This window comes from Anopheles stephensi, chromosome 3 (assembly GCF_013141755.1).
Source record: "Anopheles stephensi strain Indian chromosome 3, UCI_ANSTEP_V1.0, whole genome shotgun sequence".
NCBI lineage: Eukaryota > Metazoa > Arthropoda > Insecta > Diptera > Culicidae > Anopheles > Anopheles stephensi.
In genome coordinates, this window is record NC_050203.1 from 55665299 (window position 1) to 55690223 (window position 24925).

Sequence of the window (24925 nt, forward strand, 5' to 3'; positions counted from 1 at the left end):
AATAGCCTCATCAAAGGAACCTAGTGGAAATAGCTTCGTTCAACAGGAGTCGTCGAAGAGACTTCATCGAAGCGGTGTATCTAATGCAACGTGCCACGGAAAAAGTCATTAAAACGCTGGGATCTACTAGAAATTGTTTACTAAGAGCAGCTAATTCATGATTTATCGACCGGTTAAGGCGCAGTCGCTCCTTATATACCACCATCTCACTTCATAATCATCTCCAGCAGCTGCTCCTTCAAATGACCATCCAATCCTGTTGCACAGCCGACAACCAGACAACGAAATTAAAAGCCACATACAATCAAAGGTCCTAATATTTTTCATACCATAAAGTTTATTGAATAATATAACCTTACCTAACTTTTGCACACACTACAAAAACATGCTTATTTTGTGTTTCTTTTTTACTCCCTCGGCTCTCTATATCTCTCCACTACATTATACCGTCGTTCGTACACTTTTTAGCTTGTTTTGATTTATGTATGGATCCCCTTGCTCCTCCGGGCTACCAACGCTAAACATTTCACTTCACCATAAAATACCATTTCACGCACGCCCTGTCGGGGTCGGGGCGGTCGTCCTTAGAGCTGTGTTTAGAGCTGCTTCCAATGTAATAATGTATGCGGGGCGCTTGTTTTGTATTTAGCACGGTCGGTCCACGGTCTCACTGTTCGCGGCAAAGAACCGCCCTACGATCGGACACATAGATTGTACGGATGAGAGAGATGAGATAGGATGCAGGGAGCACGATCACAGGACAGGGAACCACTAATCCACCGCACCAGACGATACACTTCCGAAACATCCAGGACCCAAAACCCGGTTCGACTAACACACGCTACTATACCGGTGTAGCGACCGGCACAAAATGTCTGGTACCTCATCGATCGTTCTTTTGTGCAGTTTCTACCAGCGTCTACCGTTGGTTGTACTGCCCAAAACCACACTCACACCACGCTTCATTCTGATGCTAAAGCACGGAAGTGGACAGATAACGAACGCATGGCCCTAGCCGACTGATAACAGAGCAGAGCAAAACGTTCCGAATGTTTCGGCGGAATCGAATAATCCACCCGCCGAACGAGACACACAGTCCATTTCGATTACATTACATTATACGTACAAGCCTCGTGCCATTGTTGGCTTTATCAATGCAATTAACTCTTACATTTACACACCGGACAACGGTACGGCGTTCCATCGTGTGCTCTCGAAATTTTGAACCGTAATTATCTTCGATTTAACTCAAATCACTATGCGCCTATCGCTCGGATAAAACTAAACAAATCCAGCCTCTGTGCGGTTGGTTCAGCTTAACCGGCACCACCGAAACAACGATCAATCTGGCGGGTAAATATCAAAATTTCGAATAAAAAGCCGTCATGCAATAAAAACGCTTTTAAGCGCGCGTGCTTGTTACAATCTGCCGGACGGAATTCTAGTGGGCATCACAGCAAAACACACACACACACACACACAAAACGCCACCCGAGATCTGATCTGTGTGAGCGCGGTTGCGAAACGACTGGACACAGGGCGGCGGCGGATGAGATTCATCTGCTCTCTGCCATCACGCCTAGACGCGTACTATCAAACCTTGCATTCGGAAGCGAACGGGCGCGAGATTTGGTCCCCATGCTCTTGTGATCGCCCTTGAAAGTATTGAGAAAAAAAAACATGATGTCTGTGATGATGGTGATCAGGTTGTGGGTAGATTATGGGTGATGATATAAAAACGGTGCGTGTCTGCCTTTTACGAAGTGTCCACCTCGTCGGGTTCAACCATCTCAAAGTCCTTCCCCGTCGAGGAGCGCTGCGAGCCTTCCGAATCGCTTTCCGACGGTGTTCCGGAACTGCAATTAAACGATGGTGAGCACGTGTTGAGATATCGGTAATGGCATCTACTACAGCTACTATAGCGGGCATTTGTTAGAGGTAAAACAGCAATTCTAGGTGTAGTTTTACAAAATTTAAACTTTCAAAAAGCGTACAAACTTAATCTAAAAGCCACATATATACAAATGATATAAGTAAAACACGTCCGTAAAAGTTGTAACTTATATGTATCTACAGAAAGCGAATAGAATAGGGCACACATATATATACAAGTACAAAAGCACTACATAAAGGATGATATAAGGAAAAATACATCAAAAACACTTAATTAAGAAGGAAATTTATTGTACAAAAAGGACAAATAAAAATAGTAAAACAAAAACAAACCAGAGGGAAACATTTATTTGCAGGAAGCGAGTAAAACACCAATGCACCAAACTAAAAGCAGTTAGTAACTAATGGAAGAAAGGTGGCCAATTAACATTTTATACACCGGTACCACCCCCCACACACACACACAAACACACACTCACTTTTGCTCCTCGTCGATCGGCTCCGCGATCGTGGCCGGTGTCACCTGTTTCGATTCGCTCTGTGGCTGCTGCTGCTGCTGCTGCTTGCCACCGCGATGTCTTAATCCTTCGGCCGATGTTGGCTGCTTCACGCTTTCCACCTCCGTGTCCCGCTCCTTCACCTCGTCGATCGTCGGTGGGATATTACCGCCGGTGGTGCCTTCCTCCTCGCCGCCACTATCCTTGTCGCGTTTTCGTTTTTTTGTTTTCTTGCCCGCTTTGTCGGTGGCACCAGCTTGACCATCTTTGTATTCGTGCTGCACAAGAGAAAACAATCGTTCAGAGCGATTACGTCGACCGTCGACCGACCGGCCAGCTACCCCATTTACTTACATTATACAGCGGCCAGAAGGAGGCAAAGAATCCGACATCCTCGGTCAGATTCGGTAGCAACCAGAAGTGATGCTTGCCGCCCGTAACGACCCATACCAGACAGAAAATGATGCACCGCAGCACGACCAGCCCGAGAATGAACACCAGAAACCCGGCCGCCGCTATACTCAGATAGTAGACACCCTTCCGCAGCAGCGGTGGCCACAGCGGGAACAGACAGATCACGATCGCCCCAACCACGAGCAGCGCACCAAAGATCCAGTAGTGCATCGGTATCGGATCGTACAGCCAAACGTACGCCTCGTGCCCATCGATAAACACCTGCTCCGGATGCATCTCGAGGCGGATCTTGCGTTTGCGTTTCTCCGCCACCTCCACCGCCACCTTACTGCCACCCTCCGCGTGACTACTTTCGGCGTCAGTCGCCCGCGGGTCCTCTTTCGCTGCCTTCGCGCCATCCTTGGCCGGTGGGGCTGCCGCCTGTGTGACCGCTTCCGCTGCTGCCTTCTTGCTGCCACTCTTGCCACGGAGCTCCTGCTCGCTCACCGGCACCTTTCGGGCGCGGTGGAAAAACTTGTGGTACAGCATATCGGCCATAAAATCGATCGCGGCCTGCCGGTGCGGGAAGAGACAATTGTCACCTTGGGCAAACTTTGACGCAAGCAGCGCATCGATTGCTTTGATAGCTGGCCGTGTGCAATTAGTGGCAGCAACGCACACACAAAGGGAAAGGTTGTAGCGAATGGTGGGAGATAAAAGAAGAAAACAATTAGCAAACGGGACAAGGGTAACAAAGCAAACAGTGACTGCATCGTCCTGCCATCGTCACGCCAGGCTAGCCGGGGGGAATCACAGTGCACGATTGCATTGGAAGGTAATGGGCGATCACTACTTACAGGAAAAGTACTCCACGTTGTGGTTGAGAAATTTGGTCTTTTTCGTCGGTACGTTCGATTTGAGCCATTTTGCCACCTTGTACTCCTCCTTGGAAGCTTTCTCGATCTCCTGCTCTACGCCACCGGGGCCACTGTACTCCTGGTCGGGGTAGAAAGATTCTGAGTCACTCATTTTTGCCTTTCTCTGGCTACGACGTCATTAGCTGCTGCTAGCGAAAGAACAAGTCCCAGCTTCCCACTGGAGTGGAACACGTGGCGCCGCAGGGTGAGCGCAACCAACTACACCCGCGATACGGCACTTGAAATCGGTAGAAATGGCACTGGAACAAACTAGCGCGTCACCGTCACGACGTGGATTTGTGGCGTGTACAAAACAGCAAAAAAAACCAACGCACCATACCCATGATGTTTGTTCAGGTGATGTTCAAATTCTTGGCTCATTTTTCACGGCAAAACTCGTCGGATGACGGATTCTCGCATTACCACTCAAGCGTATCCGAGCCAGTGACCTCTTTTCCCTCGTCTAGTGCACACCGTGATTCTCCCATCCCGCTAATAATAATGATCCGTCGACGGGACGATCGTTCGAGAACCAGTTGACCAGCGGAGTTCACGCAGTAGGCCAAATCAATTACGTCCACAGACCGACGGACGTCGCCTACTTTGCAGCTGCATAAAAATGGGTTAAGACGGTAGCAAACAAGGAGAACAAAACTTTCTCCACCCTACGCTACTCCCGGGAACATGCCACGGAGGCACCCTCGGTACCCCGTTCATACCACCGCTGCGAACCGTTCCACTCGGTTTCGGGTTAGTGTTGTTACAAGTGGTCGTAGTTTTCGGGGCCTTATCTTGTTTAACAACACACTGCCGCGAGCAAGCCCGCGAAGCCTTGACCTTTCCACAGCCGCTGGGTTGCCCACGGTGTTAGGCGGATGTCTGTAGCAACTTACATCCTTCCGCTTTTTTGCACGACGTTTCTCCGCCATCCCCGCTTCACCGACTCCGTACTATGGTCACACACGGTCCGAACACGATTCTTCGCGTGAACTCACACGCGGATGAGCCGATTTTCTGCCAATTCCGATTTAACAATACGCAAACACGCACCACGGGGCAGCTGTTTTCCACGTCTCCACTTCGGTGTTCTTCCTTTTGACACCCGTGCACAGCGTACGCGCGTGTGTGTGCGTTTTTCTTTTGTTGTTTAAATTGGAATCTGTCATTTGCTCGCTCGCTCGCTCGCTCTCTCTCGCTCGCTTTTGGAGTTGTACGAGCGAGCGTTTATAGCTGTAGGTTGATTACCTTCACTGCCGCATCGGTGTTTCTCCTTAATTGAGCTTCATTTTATTCGATTTATTCCTCAATTAATCATGCACATTTATTGTGTCTCTGTTGCTCATTCCGCTTTTTGTACTTTTCATTGAGCTTCCGTTTTCTTTTTAGCGACACTTTCTCCACTACTTTCTCCACGTTTCTCCTTCATCCTCTTCTCGCTACGGCAGACTCTATCCGGTCAGCTGTTTTTTGTTGTGTGCCAAAAGCTCACATCTATTTTTGTTTGGTTTGCAGCAACATCAGCAATAAGTTCCAAGCGGAACTACGCTCAGAATGGTCTAACATTGTGCAATATTAGTGATAAGTTCATCAGGTGCGCTTGCTGTTACTATCAGCACAAAACAATTTTGTTCGCGGTAAGCTTAATTCATCCCCAATTACCCCCGTGTTGCTGTGCTTTGTTTGCATTGGTCAAGGTCATGGTGCCGGTTGCTTTGTTTGTTTGCACTTTCAGAATAAAAAAGAGAACTTTTAATTGTACCTTTTTTCAGCAAGTTTGCAGAAACGCATACACATGCTCACGCCGAAACCCAGCGTTGTCCCGTTGCTACAACTGTACGGGAAATCTTTGCAGTTCCGGATGTTTCACACACGACGGGGAGAATTATATAATGTAGGTAAATTAAGCATCCCCCCCTTGTTTTCATACCATCTCACGCTACCAGTTATCTCGCGTCTTCCAGAAATGTTACCGTCTGCTTGGCGTGAGCGAACAGTCCGACCAGAACACCGTACGGCAGGCTTATTTAAAGCTGGTGAAGAAACTCCACCCGGACAGCGGCCACCCGGAGGCGAGCGCTGAACGTTTCCAGGAGGTCGACTCAGCTTTCCGCATACTGCAGGAAAAGTTTGCCAAAGCGCGGCGCGGCATCGTGGAAGATCTGCAGCAGGAGGTGAAGGTGTACGACATCAAGCACACTGCGCCGCAGCACCGCCAGTACCTCAGCTTCGATGGTGTCGGTTACGGTACGCCGGCCCAGCGCCAAAAGCAGTACCAAACGGTGCGGGCAGCCAAAGCGCAGGAACGCGTCCTCGAACATCGGCTCTCGAAAGCGCAAGCCTCCGAAACGGCACTCATGAAGAAGGGTGACTATTTTAAGAAGCATGAAATCAAAACGAAATACGGCTACGATCGGGTCGTGGAGGATCTCATCCAGGAAGCGATATCGCGGGGCGACTTTAGCAACCTTTCCGGCTTCGGCAAACCGCTGCCCGATCATCAGTCACAAAATCCGTACGTTGATTTTACCACGCACAAGATGAACAAAATAATGCTCGACAACGGGTTTACGCCGGAGTGGATAACGCTGCACAAAGACATTCGGCAGGCGGTGGAAGCGCTCAAGGAAGATCTGCGACGGGTGAGAGCAAAGCTTGGCCCCGTGCCGCTGAGCGGGCGCGAAGAGCAACAGTGGGAAAAATGGATCGAACAGCAGCAGGAGGAAGTGACCAAGATTAACAAAATGATCGATAAATTTAATCTGATTGTGCCGATGATGAATAAGCAAATGGTTCGGTTGAATCTCGAGCGAATAGGGCACGATGTGCTTGAACAAGGGAAACACCGTGTAGGGGAAAGTGAGCTGGAAGGCAGAAGGACCAAAGCTTCGGATGCAGCTCAAAACGATCCCACCGGCAGTAGTAGCAGGTCAAGTATATTAGGATTTATTGGTTCATTGTTTAGTTGAACGTTCTTAAAGTAGGAAAGATAAAAACGAAACCAGCGTAACAAAATTAGCAACAAACGGTGTCACTTTGTCTTTTTTTTCCCGACACGCGAAATTCCATTCCACATGCTAGTGTGGCCCCATTCAGAGCTAGCTCATCCACTGCAGTGTGCCGTCCTGTCCCAGGGTTGCAACTTCGTTCGCCACCAACCGTAGCGCTTTCGGGTACGCAATATGTTCCGCCTGGTGAATCCGTTCGGTCAGCGCTTCCTCCGTATCACCTCTCAAGATGGGTACGCGTTCCTGCAGGATAATAGCGCCCGTATCGACGCCTTCGTCCACAAAGTGAACCGTACAGCCCGACTCAACATCTCCCGCATCGAGTGCCTGCCGCTGGGCATGGATGCCCTTATGGCGCGGCAGCAGTGCCGGGTGAATGTTAATCAATGCACCCTTCCAACGCTTCACGAATCCTTCCGATAGGATGCGCATAAAGCCCGCCAAGCACACCAGCTCGATACGCTCCTTTTCGAGCAGCTTCGACACGGCCGCATCAAACAGCTCCCGTGTGCTGTAGTCTTTGTGCAGGATTACCTTCGACGGTATGCCCGCCTGGGCTGCCCGTTCGAGTCCGAACACACCCGCCTTGTTCGACACCACCAGCACAACCTCACCCCGAATGCCAAAGATCGAGCTGCGCGTCGCATCAATCAGTGCCTGCAGATTGCTGCCCGAGCCGGAAATCAGTACCGCGATCCGTTTTTTCGGCAGCGAGCAGGTCAGCTGCGACATCCGCAACGTATCCTCGAAACCCTGCACAATCACGCGCTGCCCGAGGGGGTCCGATTTTTTCACCACCGTCCCCAGTGCCGATCCGCCAGCACTGCGAAGACGCTCCAGCACGGTGTGTTTGTGTTCCGTGGCCACCACCAGCACCATACCGATGCCGCAGTTGAAGGTACGCAGCATTTCATCCGCCGTTACATTGCCGGCCCGGGCCAGCCAGCCGAAAATCGGTGGAATGTGCATCTCGGTAAGATCGAGGAATGCGGCCACACCGGCCGGCAGCACGCGCGGAATGTTTTCCGTAAATCCTCCTCCGGTGATGTGTGCGAGCGCTTTCACCAGCCCTTCCGCCAGCAGGGCCTGCAGTTCGCGGACGTAGATGCGCGTGGGCACTAGCAGTTCCTCCGCAAACGTTTTGCCCGTGGCGCTGAACGGTGCAACGTCACCGTACGAATGGCCAGCAAACTCCAGTATTTTGTGCACCAAACTGAACCCATTGCTGTGCACACCGCTGGACGGCAGGCCAATGATAACGTCCCCCGGGCAGATACAATCCATCCGCGGCAACATGCGGCTGCGCTCCGCAATGCCAAGCGAAAAGCCGGCCAAATCGTACACACCCTTCGCGTACATTCCCGGCATTTCGGCCGTTTCGCCACCGAGCAGTGCACTGTTGCCCTGCCTGCATCCTTCGGCAATGCCCTCGATCACCTTCGCCGCTACCGGCACATCCAGCTGCCCGCACGCGTAATAATCGAGAAAAGCGAGCGGTTCCGCACCGTTGCAGATGATGTCGTTCACGCACATCGCCACCAGATCGACGCCCACCGTACCGTGCAGATTGCAGTCCTGCGCGATCTTCAGCTTCGTTCCGACACCATCCGTACCGAGCACGAGGATGGGATCCGCGAGGCTCATTCCCGTGTCGCGCAGTCGAAACAGTCCGCCGAAACCGCCGAGCCCACCCATCACACCGGGCCGATTCGTCGACTTTGCGAACGGTTTGATCCGTTGCACCAACTCATCGCCGGCTCCGATATCAACGCCACTGTCCTTGTACGATATGGCGGTTACGGACCGCTTGTCCGGCTTGTAGCCTGCTGCCACCTTAGTGATCGCTTGCGTAAAGTTCTTCACCACCACCTGGTCGGTGCCACGGGCCCTCCGTTGCACTCGCCCAAGCAGTACCGCACCGTGCGCGGACAGCTTCTCCTTCCAGGTACGATCCGACTCCGACACGATCACCACCATTCCGATGCCACAGTTGAACGTACGAAGCATTTCCCGCTCGCTTACATTTCCGGCCGCCGCTAGCCATCCGAAGATGGGAGGGATTTGCACATCGCTAAAGTCCACCTCGACCGCCAATCCGTCCGGCAGCACCCGCGGCACGTTCTCCACCAATCCACCGCCGGTGATGTGTGCCAACGCTTTCACCGCATCGCTCTGGCGCAGTAACGGCAGCAGCGGAGCCACATAAAGGGCCGTCGGGGTAAGCAGCTCCTCGCCGAACGTGCTACATCCATCCTCACCGAACGGGGCACGATCGGTCAGCTTCGTGCCGGTGCGCTCGAGGATGCGGTTTACCAGGCTAAATCCGTTGCTGTGTACACCGCTCGATGGCAGACCGATCACGAGATCGCCCTCCTTAATGCGATCGACGCGCGGAAGGATTTGATCGTGCTCCACCACACCGACACAGTATCCGGCCAGATCGTACTTGCCCTTCTCGTACATCGACGGCATTTCGGCCGTTTCTCCGCCGAGCAGCGCACAGTTCGTTTCGCGACACCCTTCCGCAATACCCTTCACGATCATTGCGGCCGTCGGCACTTCCAACCGTCCGCAGGCAATATAGTCCAGGAATGCGAGTGGTTCCGCACCGGCGCACAGCACATCGTTCGCACACATTGCCACCAGATCGATGCCGATCGTGTCCCAGCAGTTGAGTGCTTCGGCAAGCTTCAGCTTGGTGCCAACACCGTCCGTACCTTGCACCAGCACCGGATCACTGTACCGGACCGATTTACCTTCACGATTCGTATACGTTACCTGAAATTGAGTTTTAAGCGTTACTAAGCTTCAGCGGCAATGTCCCGAACTCATCCCACGAAACTTACATCGTTCAATCGAAACAGTCCACCAAATCCTCCCAATCCACCAACCACACCGGGCCGGTTGGTACCGCGCGCCAACGGTTTAATGCGCTGCACCAGCGCATCTCCTGCATCGATATCGACTCCGCTCGCTTTGTACGACAAACTTTGGCTAGAAATGGAAAGGAAAAATAGGGTGGTCAACAGTGGGGTAGGATTGGGGCTTTACATGAGACGGTGGACAATACACAGATAATGGACGGTAAGGCGATTTCGTTTTCGAGTTTTGTGAGTTTTTCTGTATGGCATGAACACACACACACACACAGATGGGACACATTTATTTCCAATTCACACAAAGCTAAAGGGTGGCCAACAATAATTTACTGTTTGAATGCTTTCTGTGCGATGTCCAGCCGGTGCTGCGAACCGTCAAAGCTGATTGCCGTCGTGCAGGCGGATGTGGCTAGTGCGGCTGCCTGTTTCAGATCGCTGTGAAGCACGACACCGATCAGCACCCGGCCACCGTTCGTGACGAACTCGCCCCGTTCGTTGCGTGCCACACCGGAGTGAAACACAAGGTGTTCCGGGCGGGCAGCTACAGCGTCAAGCCCTGGGAATCGAAACAACAAACATCATCACTGACCTCCTTCTTCGAAAAGGGAAACAAAACTTTGAACGGACCTTTGATAACGCATCCTTTGGTGGACGTTTCCGGGTAGCCCCTGCTGGCCATCACCACACCGACCGCACTGAGTCCGACCCGGAACTTGAGATTGATCTCGTGCAGTCGATCGTCGCACGTTGCTTCCATCACTTCGTACAGGTCGCTCTCGAGCAGGGGCAGAATGACCTGCGTCTCAGGGTCACCGAAGCGACAGTTGAACTCGAGCGTTTTCGGCCCGTTAGGGGTAAGCATCATGCCGGCGTACAGCACACCTAGAGTGGTTTAAAAAATAAGTGTTGTCTAATCAATATCTGCACAGTTAAATGCCTTACAGAAGAAAGCGATGGAGAGTACCGAACGCGTCTCTGCCTTCGACCAAACGGTCGATCCAAATCGAAACAGGCTAGGGGTCCATCGAAACAATATTCTGTTTCTATTCTAAACAATATTCTGTATATATCTATCGCAAAATCGCATAGCACGGCCTTATATCGCTCAATATAGACCAAACGTAATAGCAAAGACGCCATTATCGTCTCTACTGAGTACTTCTACCTCTTGATAGAATTTTCAGAACTTAGACAATGATATGTCTGAAGCACAAGAAAGGTCTAGAACAACCATGAATGAACAGCACGTATTTGTATCGAAAGAGATTGAATGAACTTGGACCTAGCTTCAACAAATTCCACCAACAGATCGCTGAAGATCTCTCAGCAGAGCAGAGCATTTTTGGTATCTTTTCACCCCCTAAAGACATATCATAACGGTCATAATTTAAAACGGCCGCGCTGTAACATCTCCAGGCCGAGCAGAAAGCTAGCTTTGCAAACGTTACTGCAATACCCGTCACGCTGAATTATTGAATTAAGTGTGTGTTTCGCAGTCGCGATCGATTCCACTTCACAGCAGCAAAGGCAGAGACGTATTAACGCAACAACAACAGAAAAAAAACACATGCGCTCGTACGACCGGGAACCCAACGGACACAAACATAAACAACAAATAGCAAAACATACTGCGTCCAAAACTGGATCGATTCCCGCGGCCTGTTACCACGAAGAATCCGATTCCGTTGGCAGGAGCAACATCACATAGTAGCGCGTCCACGCTCCGTTATCACCGACCGGGAGGGATCGATCGCGTGCGTCGTTCTACGGACCACGCGGCTACGTCATCTACCGCCGCCATTCTGCCATAACGCGGGGTTGTTTTCACTTTTTCCCATTTTTCTCGATCGATCCTGACCTCCCGAGAAGTAACCGTAGCCCTCGAGTGTGCTTTCTTATCGCAATGGGGTTGGTTTTTTTGAGCAGCAACAACCAAACAGTATCGTCCAGTAAAGAAAAACACATACCGTTGTACTTGATGCCTTCCGCTCGCAATCCATCGACGGCCCGTTGTAACACCTCCCGCACGACCAGCTCCATCTGGGCGGGTTTAATGATCGGACACGGACAGTATGCACCCATGCCGCCTGTATTAGGGCCCCGATCGTTATCCAGCAGCCGCTTGTGATCCTGGGCCGGCAGCATCACGCGCACGGTGCGCGCGTCCACGAACGCCAGCACCGAAACTTCCTCGCCGGACAGTTTCTCCTCCACGACGACCACCTCGCCGGCCGCACCGAACCGTTTCTCGCCGAGGATGTCGTCGACGGCGGCACACGCTTCGTCGATCGTTTCGGCCACGATCACACCCTTACCGGCGGCCAGCCCACTCGCCTTCACGACCAGTGCCGCGTACGGTGCGCTGCGGATGAAAGCCTTCGCCTCGGACGCATCGGTAAAGCTGGCATAGCGGGCCGTCGGAATGCCGTGACGGTGCATAAAGTCTTTCGACCAGTTTTTGTCTGCCTCGATCTGTGCACCGCGTCGTCCCGGGCCGAAGCACTTTATGCCGGCTGCCTGCAGCACGTCCGCCAGTCCATCGGCCAGCGGATCTTCCGGGCCCACCGCAACCAGATCGATCTGGTGCTGTTTGCACCACGCTACGATGGCCTGCAAGAAAAGACACACGCACACGCACGCACACGGAAAAAAAACCATTATTTTTAACCGTTAAACACCGTTTTTAAAGGATCAAATGATCCTCACTTACACTATGGTTCTTCACACCGACATCCGCCACTAGCTGAACCTTCGGGACGGCCGCAATGCCAGGACTGCCTGGAAGTGCGTAAACCGTTTCCACCCGTTCACTGCGTGCCATCTTCCAGCAGATGGCATGCTCGCGACCGCCGCCACCGATCACCAACACCTTCTTCAGGGTACCGCTGTCCTGCACCATGATTGAACCCTTTTGTGTCGCAACGGGGACTGACCGGAGAGTAGCGCAACTAATTGAGTTTGATTAGGAGGGCCGAACGAATGCGAGCGATCACAAACACCTCTGCCGTTGTGGTAACGTTCCTTTAGCGTCGCGATCGTACGTTGTTCACTGGTCGACGGATTAAGACGCTTTGCAAACCGTTCCTTAGCCGCGCGGTGACTTTTGTATTTGTTAGCAGAAGCGAACCTCGCGGTCCATGAGCACGACCGACTGACTGTGGCTGTGTTAGCGCCTTCAAGCGTTTGATGCAGGCTTCTCTCTGTCCCTTTCTGCCCTATAGACCCGGCACAGCAGATCTGATTTCCTCTCACGATCTCTATTCCCCAAACGCGGTATGATGCTCGTAGCGCGAAAGAGAGAAGACCCCAACCCCGCCGCTTTCTTGCCCCCTCCACTGCTCCACCGTAGTGCGTGCAGCATCCATTCGAGCGCTCTCCGAATTCCTACGCCACATGGCAATCGCGACTAAAGCCGCGTGTGAAGCCTCACGAAGATGACGATCGTTTTTTTGTTGTTTATGAAAAGTACTGGGTCTTGCGAAACTACAGCGAACCTGCGATAGTTGAAGGGCGCGATTTTGCGCGACAATCGGAGCATCATTTCCATGGCAACAGGTGCCTGCAGTAGGTGCACAGTGCTTCACTAGCGAAATGGGACACGATGGAGCTGTATTGCGGAATGCTCACACAACCGACTGACTGAGCGAAATCTAATCCCGATAAGTAATCCAGGTCACAAAATCAGTGTCCATTAGGCAATTCAGTCAATACAGGTGTCGCAAATTAGATGCAAGCCACTGTCTCCGGTTACTGTCGCCATCCAATCAAAAAATCTTTATCTGACTAATCTCCCTACGCACGTTCGGATATTACTTTTCACCGCGCTGTTTCGCCAAAAAAAAAACCCCCCGGGAGAAACGGCCACGCATTTTTCAGTTGCACCTTTTATCAAATATTTATAACGCATTTTATACATAACTCATACTACATATTTTTAAAAAAGCACTAAAAGAAGGTAAATGATTGTTGTTGTTTTTTTTTATAGCGGCAATGTGTACAAATTAACCAACATTGTACACATCAACGAGTCCTTACACTAGAACGAATTGAAGCTCTCGTGAATGGGATGTCCCTCGGGTGTACATACATACATCGTGTCACGCGCCTCTATTAAGGACTGTCAATTTCTTCCACTGCTTCTTTAGGCGAAAGCATCTTTAGATGAGGCAAACAGAAAAAAAAATGAGTAGGAAACGTTAAAAAATGAGTAAGGTCATTTTTCGGTGCACCGTGACAACGGGTGCAAAGGGAAAAGGGGGGAAAACATTGGGTTGCTTTGTTTTTCTTAAGCGAACGGCAGAGGCCACCTGTAGATGCAACAGGGTAGCGTCTAGTGCTTTCGTCCGGAAAGATGATCAGAATATCACCGTCTACCTTTAGCACCAATTCGTCCATCACCTCGACCACCACCACCACTACCTGCTATATTACGATCAACATCAGCTAGCTACCGTCGCATGCTGAAGCCTTGCGACCCGTCCGGACCGGCAGGCAAACGTAGCACGTGTTGATTAGTGGTAGTGATATTCGATCCGCCCGAACTGCCGTGAGAGTTCGGCTGTCCGAATGTTGTTCCAGCTCCACCGCCATTGTACGAAATCGCATGGTTCGGGATGGCACCGGGCGGTGCATGCCCGAGCAGTGGTGATGATAGCGGTCCGCTTCCTTCGCCGTATCCCTTACCGCCTCCGTAGTACCCGAGCGTTACGTTGCCACCATTGCGCCCGCCAACGAACCATGCACCGTCGCGGCCTCCCGGCTGCTGATGGTTAAGATGCTGGGCAAAGTGCTGCTGATGTTGATAAGGGTGACTACCGTGTGGTTGTTGCTGCTGCTGCTGCTGCTGCGGATGCAAGTGATGGTGGTGTGGCATCGGTGGAAACGTATGGTGCGGGTGCAACTGATGCGCACTGTGCATGGGATGATGCGGATGGTGGTGATGGTTGGGTGTGGTCGGATAGTACACCACCGGTGCCCCTTGCCCCCGTCCCTGTGGTCCGCTCTGCATCGCTGGAGGAAACGTTCCGATGGGGGCCTGTTGCCGGTACGGTGGGTGGTAGCGGTACATGTTATTCGAATTATTGTTTGCACCATTCCCGGACATGCCATCTCCACCCACGACTCCACCACCACCACCACTACCTCCACTTGTACTACTCGCATTTGAACTACCATTTCCGCTGGAACCGACATTGTTATTAGCATTGTTTATTCGATATCCATTGGTGGTAGGTGTCGTTTTCTTCGTCCTGTGAAAGCCCAAAACATAAAAACAAAATTAATGGAATTCCTCCACAACGCTCTCATGTGGCTCCACTTACTCGGCTTCCTCGTCGTCATGAGCCGAACCAAGGATGCGCAACCGAGCCTCGGCATATTCCTGCCTTCGTTGGTCGAGTGACTTGATCTGTGTCTTGGGTTTACTGTCCGCCGCACTCTTCCCCTCCGATCCACCGCTGGTCTGTGGACGTTTCAATATCTGCATTGGCCGGGCCACTATCTTCGGGCGCAGTTCCTCCTCCAGCATCTGCGGTAGGGTATTCTGCCGGGCCGTGTTTCCAGACGCAGCGGAAGGCTTGGTACTGTCCGCATTGGCCGCATCAATGCTGGTTGAGTTTTTCAGTATCGTTATCGCGTTGGCCAACTGATGCGATCACAGCACGGGTTCACGTTCACGGCACACCACCAAAAAAAAAAAACGTACAGCGTCAATTAGTCAACAAGGTCACCATGGTGATGGATGGGAGGCGAAATCTCCATCCAGCTTCCATCCGTACGTCGTAGAACAACGAGCCTTCCTACCTACCTGCTCTTCGTCAATATCTTCCCAGCTGTCGGCGATCTCCGGCTTCTTGCTGGACATGGTGCTGGAGTGTTGTGCTGAGGATTGAGGATCGTGGGCAGCTTAACAACAGGGACACGATGAAGAACTATGATGCAGCAGCGGGTGAAGCAGCACACTTTCTCTTTGCCTCCTTTCCTCCAGCAGCAATGTACTCCCGCCAGCGGACCAAAACACGGCGCAGAACTTCCCTACCTTTTGTACACCGACACCATCACCCGCAGCAGCCAGACCCCGCCTACGTGCGTGTTATCCGCAAACACAATCCGCTGGTGGTAGGTATCGCGCTCGAAAGGAAAAATGGGAAATCTTCTTCTCGAAGGAAGCAGCGAAAACTTCAGCTGAACAATTTTTCCTTGCTTATGAAAACCCGTACGACATCTGTCACTGTGGCATGACAGCGAGGTCGACTGCGGGCCAAGGTTGGTAGAGCACATGAGCACACGAAAATGCGCGATTCCGAACCATTTGTTGGGTGCTGGTACGAACAAATTTTCAGCACCAACAATATTGCCACTGAAAGGGCCTTTAAATTAGTAAATTTACTTCAAATCGTTTTGAAGCTAACACGTAACCCACATTGGTTTGAATTTATGAACGGTTATGGGGTTATTAGACGAGGAATTTTTCATCGGTGATTTTCTGTCAAAACACGTTTGACAGATAAATGCCGGTCTGAAAAAATGAATTCGACATGCTCAATTCAGATTTCGATCGCGCTGGTTTTTTTCTGTCAAAGTGTGGATTGTTTACATTTTGGAAGCGTTGTTTTGCCTCGCAATTTTTATTGAATATTATTGTCCAGTTTATTTCGTGTGATTTAAGATGAATATTGAAGACGATGTTTTGTTAATGCAAAGAGAGCGATTTGGGACCAGTTTGAACCGAAAAATCTCTAACCGAACGTTCGTCTGACCGAAGTGCTGTCGGTCACGAAAAAGTATCCCTATCATAATGGCATCGTCAGTCGGTGCCCGGCATGGTACGATACGTGTTAATGATAAATATTTCATTCCATTTTAGAATAACGGACAATTCAAATGTAAAATAATTCGGATGATGGCAATAAAAATCTGTGCAGCATATTGTGTTATTACACGGACAGCTGGTTTTTTTCTGTCAAACGCCCTATTTGACAGAAAATCACCAACCAAAAAATTCCTCGTGTAATAACCCCATTATCAACAGTTTGACAAAACGAAAGCGTCTATGACTGTAGGTCGAATTCTCTTGCCTTATGAATAAATCGGTCCCCCAGGACAAAAGCCTCGATAAACAAAGCTGCAGATGAGCAGCAAATGGCCAATTTGTCAGCACGGTCTCTTAACACGGGTTAGTGGACCGTTATTGGGGTGGGTTGCCTGTTAAGACAGCATTTGGTTGGTGGGCCACGGAACGAAACTGTATCTGTCAAAATTTGGCGCACACACACACACCAATAGTATTGCACGCGCTACATGTGTAAATACACGTTGAGCTAGTCAATCGCTTCAAAAGTGTGGGCCAACGAGGGTCAGAAGTGGGTGCGACGCAGAGAAGTTTCGTTAAGTTCACGGGGACGATAAAAAGCAAAGAAAACAATCACTACACTCCTGTACACACATACACAAAGGGCGCATTCGGATTAAACAGCGCCATCCTCCATTGCGATCGTGTGTTCCTGGGAGCGCTTGAAGGAAAAAAACAGATTACCTTTACTATGCCGTAGCAATTCGTGACCTTTCTGAGGCAAATTTCCGTGAAAAACCATTAGCCGGCGTAGTGCAGTGCGTGTTCGTGCGTTGCTCTTGTTAGGATAACATTTTAAACTGGTGTTGTTTACTGGCCGGCGCACCAGGATTAAACGGTGCACGCGCAGGGAGGACAGTGAGTAGGAGGCAGGGTGCAACCGGGAATACAACAACAGCATCGAAGGACGAAAAACGAAATGGCAAACAGCGAAGCAATGCCGGATACACAAACGGCCACCCAAATGACGCAGGATACCGCACTGGAAAGTCAACCGTTCGAGCATCCCAGCTACGGCCAGTTGCTGGGAAAGCATGTGAAGACGAAAAGCCTCGGTACTAAATATCCTATGTTCTACGTATCTCGTGCTCCGTCTACCATTTACGGTACCCCATAGTTATAGCTACTCAATGTGTTTTTCTTTTTTGCAATCCAAACGTTGCTTCTTCCCTCTTTTTCTATTAATTCCTATCAGTGTTCAGTTGAGTCCGTTTTTAATTTTGTATCGTTTTATTCCCGTTTGCAGAGCTACGCCGCAGCGAGTTTAAAGTTGGTCGTGAGGAATCGTGCGATCTTATGCTAAGCGAGATCAACCTTCCGGCTTCAAAGTTGTGCCGCGTCTCGAAGGTACACTTCACAATCAAAAAGGATCTGACCGACATGACCAGCCCAACGTACATACACGTAAGTGACTAATCAAGATTAACCGAACTAGCTGATGTACAAAACTGTCCCCCTATTATACCTTTTCGCCAGGATCATTCACGCAACGGAACGTACGTAAATGGGCGACTGATAGGCCCCAACAAGTGTATGATTCTGAAGCACGAGGATATCATCTCGATTGCCGGTGTAAATATCCGTGCGTTTGTGTACTACGACCTGCGGCACAACGTTGCAGTGGAGATTAAAGCGAAGGAGCTGCTCGAACGGTATCACATCGGCCGGAAGCTTGGTTCGGGTGCGTGTGGAACGGTTTACCTGCTGCACGATACCGTTTCCTGCCAACCGTACGCCATGAAACACGTCGCGAAGGATCCGCTAAACGAGCGCAGCCGGCCAAAGTTTTTGAACGATCCACTGCGGGTGATGAACGAGGTACACATCATGAAAAACCTAGATCATGTAAGTACGGCTAATAGCAACGAATGATCTTGTAATGGGTAATGATGTATGTATGTGACTCCGTTTTCAAACCAAACAGCCGTGTGTAATAAAAATGCACGACATCGTAGACAAACCGGACTCGGTGTACATGGTGCTGGAGTATATGAAGGGTGGCGATCTGTTGTCGCGCATCATCAACAACAAGTATCTGCCGGAAAAGACGGCAAAGCTGTTCTTCCTCCAGATGTGCCATGCCGTAAAGTACCTGCACGAGCAAGGTAAGTGTGGAACGGGTGGGACAGGGGGTCTCGATGCATGAATTCAAAACAAAGCGATCGAATGGCCGAATTTCGCAGCAGGATTTCGAGCCACGGTTCGATCGGTATACAGCTGGGATTAGGGATGTGTGTTTTTTTGTTTCATTTCCCTTTGACTGGACCTTCGCATACTGTCGGTTGTCAAATCTTTGAGATTTAAGGCGCTGGAGGTGGTTTACAGCGATCTTGTTTTGGAGACCCAGGTAGAGGATTCGTTAATGCTCGATCGTCGATCGGTTGTGTTATTGACCTTCGCATTACCATTTCGTTTTAGTTCACATATGTAGAAGGAGGAATCAGGAAAGGAACAACCTGAAGGCTCCTCATTCAGCTGATTATGTGGCGGATATTATTCTATTCCCCAACCAGCATCGAGTCTCGCTCGGTGTGAAGAAGCTATAAATGTAAAAGTTTTTGAATACTGTACAAGGGTGCTTTATGGTTGGCATTGTTAGTTTTCTCCAGGATTTATGCCTCGTGTGACAAAAGCTTTGTTCGGGAATTGGTAGAATTTTTCTAATTTCCAATTCTTAATAATGCTTCACTATTTTGCTTGACAGTTGAAAGTGCTGCTCACTGGGTCAAGTGTTGTAAATTGGCACCGGCATTTGCTGGATAGACATTTTCAACGATCAGCTTAGACAGAGCGGAACCGAATGCTTGTTGTTTTTATTGGTGAACCTGAGCTTTTCAGCTTCCATGGTCAAAAAAAAATCAATCAGCTGGGATCGATAAACCGTATTCTAGTAGAAAGCTGTGTAAAGTCGAGTATTTTGTTAAACAATCTAGGCGAAGATGTACTCTAAACCAACTTAAATAAAGCATGGACCTTTTAGCTTAGCCTCGAACGAAGATCTTCACACCGCACCAAAAAAGATCCTTAATGGATTTTTTATCTGATAGAATAATTAATCTTAACGGACCAAACTTGAAACAGAAATTACCATAAATATTAATCATTCAGTACAATGTCACTGTACAAGCTCTTACTCGGAAAATCTCGTCTCTTCTTCGTACATACCTTTTACTGATGCAGTGGTCTCCAAACGACGAACTGTGTGCCGAAACCTGTCCGCCCAGTTTTCGTCGTTGAAAAAATAGTCCACTAATAATGTGCAACTGAAACAGACTAAAGATCGACTAAAATTGTAAAAAAAAATCCAACCAGAATCTGAACAGTTTTCAGTATGTTTAACTGTTGTTGACGGATTCATGTTGAAATTACTTAACAGACTAGTTATTCGGTAAAACGCCCTGGCCGTATTACTTGTATAGTTTTTATTAGAACATTTCAGTTTGTTTTCCATTTTAAATCAAACGTCAAATGTCTACAGGAGCCAAATCTACAAACTAATTCATAAAATTGAGACAATGTTCGAAGATAGACTACAGACTGCAGGCTATTGGTTAATTGAGGAAATTGAAAATGTTTGAAGTTTGTTTTTAACCTTTCAAAAGAGAGTTCCACTGAATTATTATTATTATTATTTATTTGCTAAATAATTTTTTTTATTTATTTCAATTATTTATTATAAAATAAATTTTCAATTATTATTTTAAAATGCTGCGTAATCTCGTTCGACCAGCTCGGTGGCTCACCACTCCCACGAGCCACTCTGGTAAAGAACCTTGGTGTGTGGCTCAATGACAAACTGTCTTTTGAGCCACATATCAACTCAGCCGTCGAGCGAGCCAACAAATTATTGGGCCTCATGGCGGCTGAGGTCCATGATCCATTGTGCTTGAGGGCGTTGTGTTGCTGCTGGGTCTGTCCTATCTTGGACTACGGCAGCGTCGTTTGGTCCCCAGCAGGTGTCACCTATATGGATAGGTTGGAGAGGGTACGTCGGAGGTTTTCTAGAATCGCCGTAAGGCGCTTCCTAAACGACCCCAGTGCTGCTTCTCCTCCATACTCGGTACGGTGTCAGTTGCTGGGATTGGTTGGCTTAAAAGACCGTCATTGTCAGGCGCGCAGGCTATTTATTGCCAACATTGACTCCCCTACCCTCCTGGCAGCCATTCCCATCTATGTCCCATCCTACCGCTTGCGCGTTCGCCCTCCACTCCTCCCATCCCATTGCGACGCTCGCGGTTTGCTCAAAATGACCCTTGGATGCGCGCATTATCTGACTTCAATGCAGTAGGTGATTTGTTTGACCATAGCATGTCCTTTGCTTTATTCCGTTCCCTTGTAGTGTCTCCCTTGTCCTAATGTGTATCGTCATTATGAAATGTTATGTCATTTAATGCATTTTATATATTTATTCGTATAAATTGTATTGAGAAGATCATTCCGCTAAGCATCTCCAAGTATTTCGGAGGAATAAATTCCTTTTGTGAGAGGGTTAGCAGCTTGAGCAAATGAGCTGTTCAAGCGTAGCGTATAGTGTAGGATGACTTTCACTACGACAATAATCCAGCCTAAAATATTTAAATGGTTTACATAGTATTGCATTAGTAGATATTACTGTGGCCCTTGCATGGTTTGGAAAGCCCTGCACTAGTGTACTGTTAAAAGCAGCTCGTAAGCAGCTCCAATAGTGATGCAATTGTTAGTTGATACGATTGATAAGCCAAAATGTTACTAACTTTGAACCAAACGCAACGCCTGTTGCTTCTTCCGTAACACGCCAGGAATAACTCACCGTGACCTGAAACCCGACAACATCCTGCTCGAGGACGACAACGAGTACACGCTGCTGAAGGTGTCCGACTTTGGGCTGAGCAAGTTCGTTCGCAAAAACTCGGTCATGCGCACGATCTGCGGCACACCGCTGTACGTGGCGCCGGAAGTGCTGCAAACCGGTGGCCGCGGTTCGTACACGCGCAAGGTCGACATCTGGAGCCTGGGCGTCGTGCTCTTCACGATGCTCAGCGGCACGCTACCGTTCTCGGACGATTACGGTTCCCCTGCCGTGGAGCAGATCAAGCGGGCCAACTTTAAGATGCGCCACACGGTGTGGAAGAAAGTGTCGCCGCTGGCGAAGAAGTTGATCTACGAAATTCTAAGCGTCAATCCCAACTCACGCCCCTCGATCGATGCGCTGCTCCGGAGCAGCTGGCTGCGCGATCCGGACGTCATCCGCAAGGCGGAGCGGTTGATGAAGATACCGTTGGTGGTGGATGAAGCACCGCCACGGCCGGCCGGCCGAAACACTGCCTCGGACGTGGAGAACAACAATGCCGGCTCGTCGCCGGTCAGTAGCTTCGCACCACCGAGCAAGCGGAAGCGGCTATAAGTACGGTAAGGTAAGATTCCGTTTCCTTTTGGGGGGGGTTTCTTTTTTAAGAAAGGAAAACGGAGCTCGTTTTTTATTCGTTAAGGCGCATTCGTTACGATCACATACAGGGGAGGCCCCCGCCGGCTTTTCCGATGGGAAAGCTGCCTGTGGTGCCACTCTTATGGGACATTTCATTATTAGTTGCGCGCTCACGGTTCACGTGCCAATCCTCTCTGTCGAAGTATTAAGCAACACAGGAGCATTATTAATTCGGGCAGGGCTCTCGGACAAATGCGTGCACTTTTTTCCCCTGCGACAAAGGAAAGAGAACAAGGTTGTAGTTACATTTACGCAGACTAATCGGTTAAAGATCCGTGTCATTAGCATAGCACACACCCGTCCATCATATGCTGTTTACACGCATACGGGTTTACGCATTTAAATGCAGAAGGGAAGAAGCCAGAAAGGAGGAACTGTAGAGTAAAAAAAGACGTCCCCTGTTCACCCGAAATACTTACGCTAGCAATAAGGAAAAGCATGTAACGGTAAGGGAGGGAACAGCCTGTCGTTGTTTAGATGTGAGTTTAAGCTTTTTTTTTAATGTTTCGATTCTTTTTTGTTTATACAACTTTAACATGCGACAACAGATCTGTTGCGTACAGCGCATCATTTAATTGTGAACCGTATTCGTCCGTTAACGGTTCTCATTCCATGACTACCGGTGCATGTGCCACAAATCTGTCCGCTAAGAATGACCTCACAATAAAACCAAAACATATTAGTTGTTAACAACGTTCCTACAGTAAAACGGTTCATCAAACTGCTTCCTTACTAATAACGCTGAGAAACGAAAAGCAGGGAGAAAACCGGTTCCGTGACGTCCTTTTAACCGCCGCCGCCAAGCCTCCAAATCGGCACCGGCCGATGTGTGTAGTGGTGTGATAGTTGATAGGCGACGTTTTGCTACATCGGACTGTGTAATTGGTAACAACAGAACCGTCGGCTGGTAGAAGGCTTCCGGAACGGTTCGCCTATCAAGGTTAAGCAAACACGATCACCATCATGCTCTGGCGCGGGCCTGGTGCGACTGGTAACAGCGCGCAACGCTGATCGCCGGTATGCGTACGCTGTCTTTCCATCTCGGACGCGCGCGCGTGTGTATGCGTGTCCTCGCGATCCAACTACAACGGGGCCGAAGGGCGCCGTACTGTTGCGCTATTTGAAAGCGAAATGAAATGTTATTTAATTCAATCAACCGTATACAACAACCGGGCTGAGAGATTCGACTCGGATTGCATTGGCGGGGTTTTCGTTGCCGCGGGATCAAATCACTCATATCGGTTCCTCCCGGAGGAGGAGGAGGAGAAGGTACGGTTGTTGTGAAATTCGCTTTCTACACTGTAGATAGTGGGGTTTGCAAATATGTTTGACCAAGTGGCGGTGCTGGTGCTGCTAGAATTATGCACCATCATCTGATTTAGCCTGTCGTTGTCGGTGTGTTGTGCATCTTTTTAGATGGTCATTTACGTTTACGTGGCAAAATGAGGCAAGTTTGTAGTACTTTGAGCTTATATTTATATGTTGTATTTGCAGCAGGTTTTCCTTTATAGCCCAGTAGCTCATTACCCGGTTCGATAAGACACTTGGATCTTATGGAACAGGCCTCTCGGTTAATGGGTTTCGCTGACCTTAGGCTACTTGTAAAGGCTGCACAGTAGTCTGTTCGGATGAGAGATGATCTCGGGGTTTTTTCATGTGACGGAATTGCATCGCTACAACCAAATCTTTGCTCCACGTTAGTGATCCTCTTTGGGGGGATTCACATGTACCGATTAGACATTGTGAGCAGCCAGAAATTGAGGTGGGGAGTGACGGCGTTTACACGACCTTCAGGAATGCCTGACTGTTCGATAGGCAGGCGGCAGGGCTCGTTCGATCGGCATTCTAAGCGATTCGGTTGTAACCCATGATAAGAAAATCTGTTAGAACAAGAAGACTTTATTGCATTGGCGGATCAAGCCCCTTGGAGAGGTTCCAAGCAGGGGAAAAAATGGATGCCCCTAGGACACATAACGTCAGCTGACTGGTTGGAGACATTATATGAGGTCCCTTAAGGAGTTACGGACGCTGCTCTAGATGAATGATGAACGATTCCTGGACCGCACAGTTTGTTTCTTCTTCTTCTTCCTTGGCACTACATCCTTGAAAGGGCTCGGCTACTGGACCGCACAGTCTGTTTTCGGGGAGATATACTTCTGTCCAACACATCTGGTTGATCGTGCTTTTCAATTGCTCAAGATCGCAATAACAAATCCAATACATCTTGGGTAGATTTATCATGCCATTAGGTTGATCCCGGACTGTGCTCGTTAAATCCTTCGAGCACGTTGACAACAAACATAGTCAGAGTTGCTAATTGTATGACGTATGATCGACTTACGTTTTAAATAGCTTGTATCCAGTTCTCATAGATTAGATACTGCTATTTTCACAACCACACGAGGAAACAAAAACCCTCATAGAAACATGATCTCTACGCATCTCTCCGTGGACGGAATTAGGAAATAGGCCCTCCTCCTCCTCCTCCTCCTCCTTATCCATATGTCCGATAACACCCGAAAAGAAGGGACGATTTGTGCGCATTTGCTCCCTGGAAGAGTCCAGACAGTGTCAATCGCTCAAGGTTGGGTTTGGGTTGATGGAGCCCGCTGACTGCACGCGGCCAATATTAAACACGCATACAATAAAATTTGAGGGGGAAAGAAAAATACAAGACGTGTTTACGGTGCCAACCAACCTGCGCCACCCCGCGATCTTATCTTATCGTCGCCGGCCAAGATTCGTTCTTTGTACCGCAAAATTTGTGAACCATTTGCGTCTTTACGGCCCACCCTCGGGCACGTCCCAAGGGTAGCACGATTAGACAGGGGGTAGTTGTGTGTTATTTTTTTTCACTTTTGGAGGGAACAACCAACACACACACACACACACAGGCTGGTAGAGGCGGAGTTCACTTCCATTCCGCTGCGTATGGCGTTGTGTGCGACCTGGGGCTCGTCTCACCCGCTGTGGCGTAGGGCTCGTTCGTGGTCGTTAATTAAGATGGAAAGTTGTTTGTGTGTTGTT

At 49.5% G+C, this 24925-nt stretch overlaps 5 protein-coding genes across 12 annotated transcripts; 2 read left to right on the forward strand and 3 right to left on the reverse strand.

Moving 5' to 3' along the window:
- Positions 1-314: 314 nt before the first annotated feature.
- LOC118513442 (translocation protein SEC62) lies at positions 315-4833 on the reverse strand. The gene is made up of 5 exons (XM_036059184.1): positions 4594-4833; positions 3641-3779; positions 2745-3430; positions 2373-2668; positions 315-1856 (listed from the first exon to the last, which is right to left on the reverse strand). Exons 1-5 carry the CDS (start codon positions 4627-4629, stop codon positions 1757-1759), a joined length of 1257 nt encoding a protein of 418 aa, XP_035915077.1. The 5' UTR covers positions 4630-4833; the 3' UTR covers positions 315-1756.
- LOC118513445 (dnaJ homolog subfamily C member 28) lies at positions 3786-6715 on the forward strand. Of its 6 annotated transcripts, none has more exons than XM_036059193.1 (3): positions 3786-4450; positions 5470-5591; positions 5662-6712. In XM_036059193.1, the coding sequence occupies exons 2-3, from the start codon at positions 5493-5495 to the stop codon at positions 6664-6666; spliced, it is 1104 nt and encodes a 367-aa protein (XP_035915086.1). In that variant the 5' UTR covers positions 3786-4450; positions 5470-5492; the 3' UTR covers positions 6667-6712. The 6 variants fall into 6 exon arrangements, with proteins under 6 accessions (XP_035915086.1, XP_035915083.1, XP_035915082.1 ...); XM_036059190.1 differs by lacking the exon at positions 3786-4450 and adding an exon at positions 4938-5394; XM_036059189.1 differs by lacking the exon at positions 3786-4450 and adding an exon at positions 4938-5334 and having other exon boundaries at positions 5474-5591.
- On the reverse strand, positions 6620-12795 carry LOC118513440 (trifunctional purine biosynthetic protein adenosine-3). Its single transcript, XM_036059180.1, has 6 exons — positions 12295-12795; positions 11552-12194; positions 10212-10466; positions 9915-10140; positions 9552-9699; positions 6620-9483 (listed from the first exon to the last, which is right to left on the reverse strand). Exons 1-6 carry the CDS (start codon positions 12481-12483, stop codon positions 6796-6798), a joined length of 4149 nt encoding a protein of 1382 aa, XP_035915073.1. The 5' UTR covers positions 12484-12795; the 3' UTR covers positions 6620-6795.
- A 655-nt stretch (positions 12796-13450) lies between these two features.
- On the reverse strand, positions 13451-15816 carry LOC118513444 (probable serine/threonine-protein kinase DDB_G0280133). 2 transcript variants are annotated; one of them, XM_036059187.1, is made up of 4 exons: positions 15622-15816; positions 15391-15464; positions 14906-15228; positions 13451-14833 (listed from the first exon to the last, which is right to left on the reverse strand). In XM_036059187.1, the coding sequence occupies exons 2-4, from the start codon at positions 15445-15447 to the stop codon at positions 14032-14034; spliced, it is 1182 nt and encodes a 393-aa protein (XP_035915080.1). In that variant the 5' UTR covers positions 15448-15464; positions 15622-15816; the 3' UTR covers positions 13451-14031. The 2 variants fall into 2 exon arrangements, with proteins under 2 accessions (XP_035915080.1, XP_035915079.1); XM_036059186.1 differs by having other exon boundaries at positions 15391-15815.
- A 1043-nt stretch (positions 15817-16859) lies between these two features.
- On the forward strand, positions 16860-22607 carry LOC118513441 (ovarian-specific serine/threonine-protein kinase Lok). 2 transcript variants are annotated; one of them, XM_036059183.1, is made up of 5 exons: positions 16860-17489; positions 17681-17838; positions 17911-18279; positions 18359-18539; positions 21213-22607. In XM_036059183.1, the coding sequence occupies exons 1-5, from the start codon at positions 17354-17356 to the stop codon at positions 21815-21817; spliced, it is 1449 nt and encodes a 482-aa protein (XP_035915076.1). In that variant the 5' UTR covers positions 16860-17353; the 3' UTR covers positions 21818-22607. The 2 variants fall into 2 exon arrangements, with proteins under 2 accessions (XP_035915076.1, XP_035915075.1); XM_036059182.1 differs by having other exon boundaries at positions 16862-17540.
- The last annotated feature ends 2318 nt before the right edge of the window (positions 22608-24925 follow it).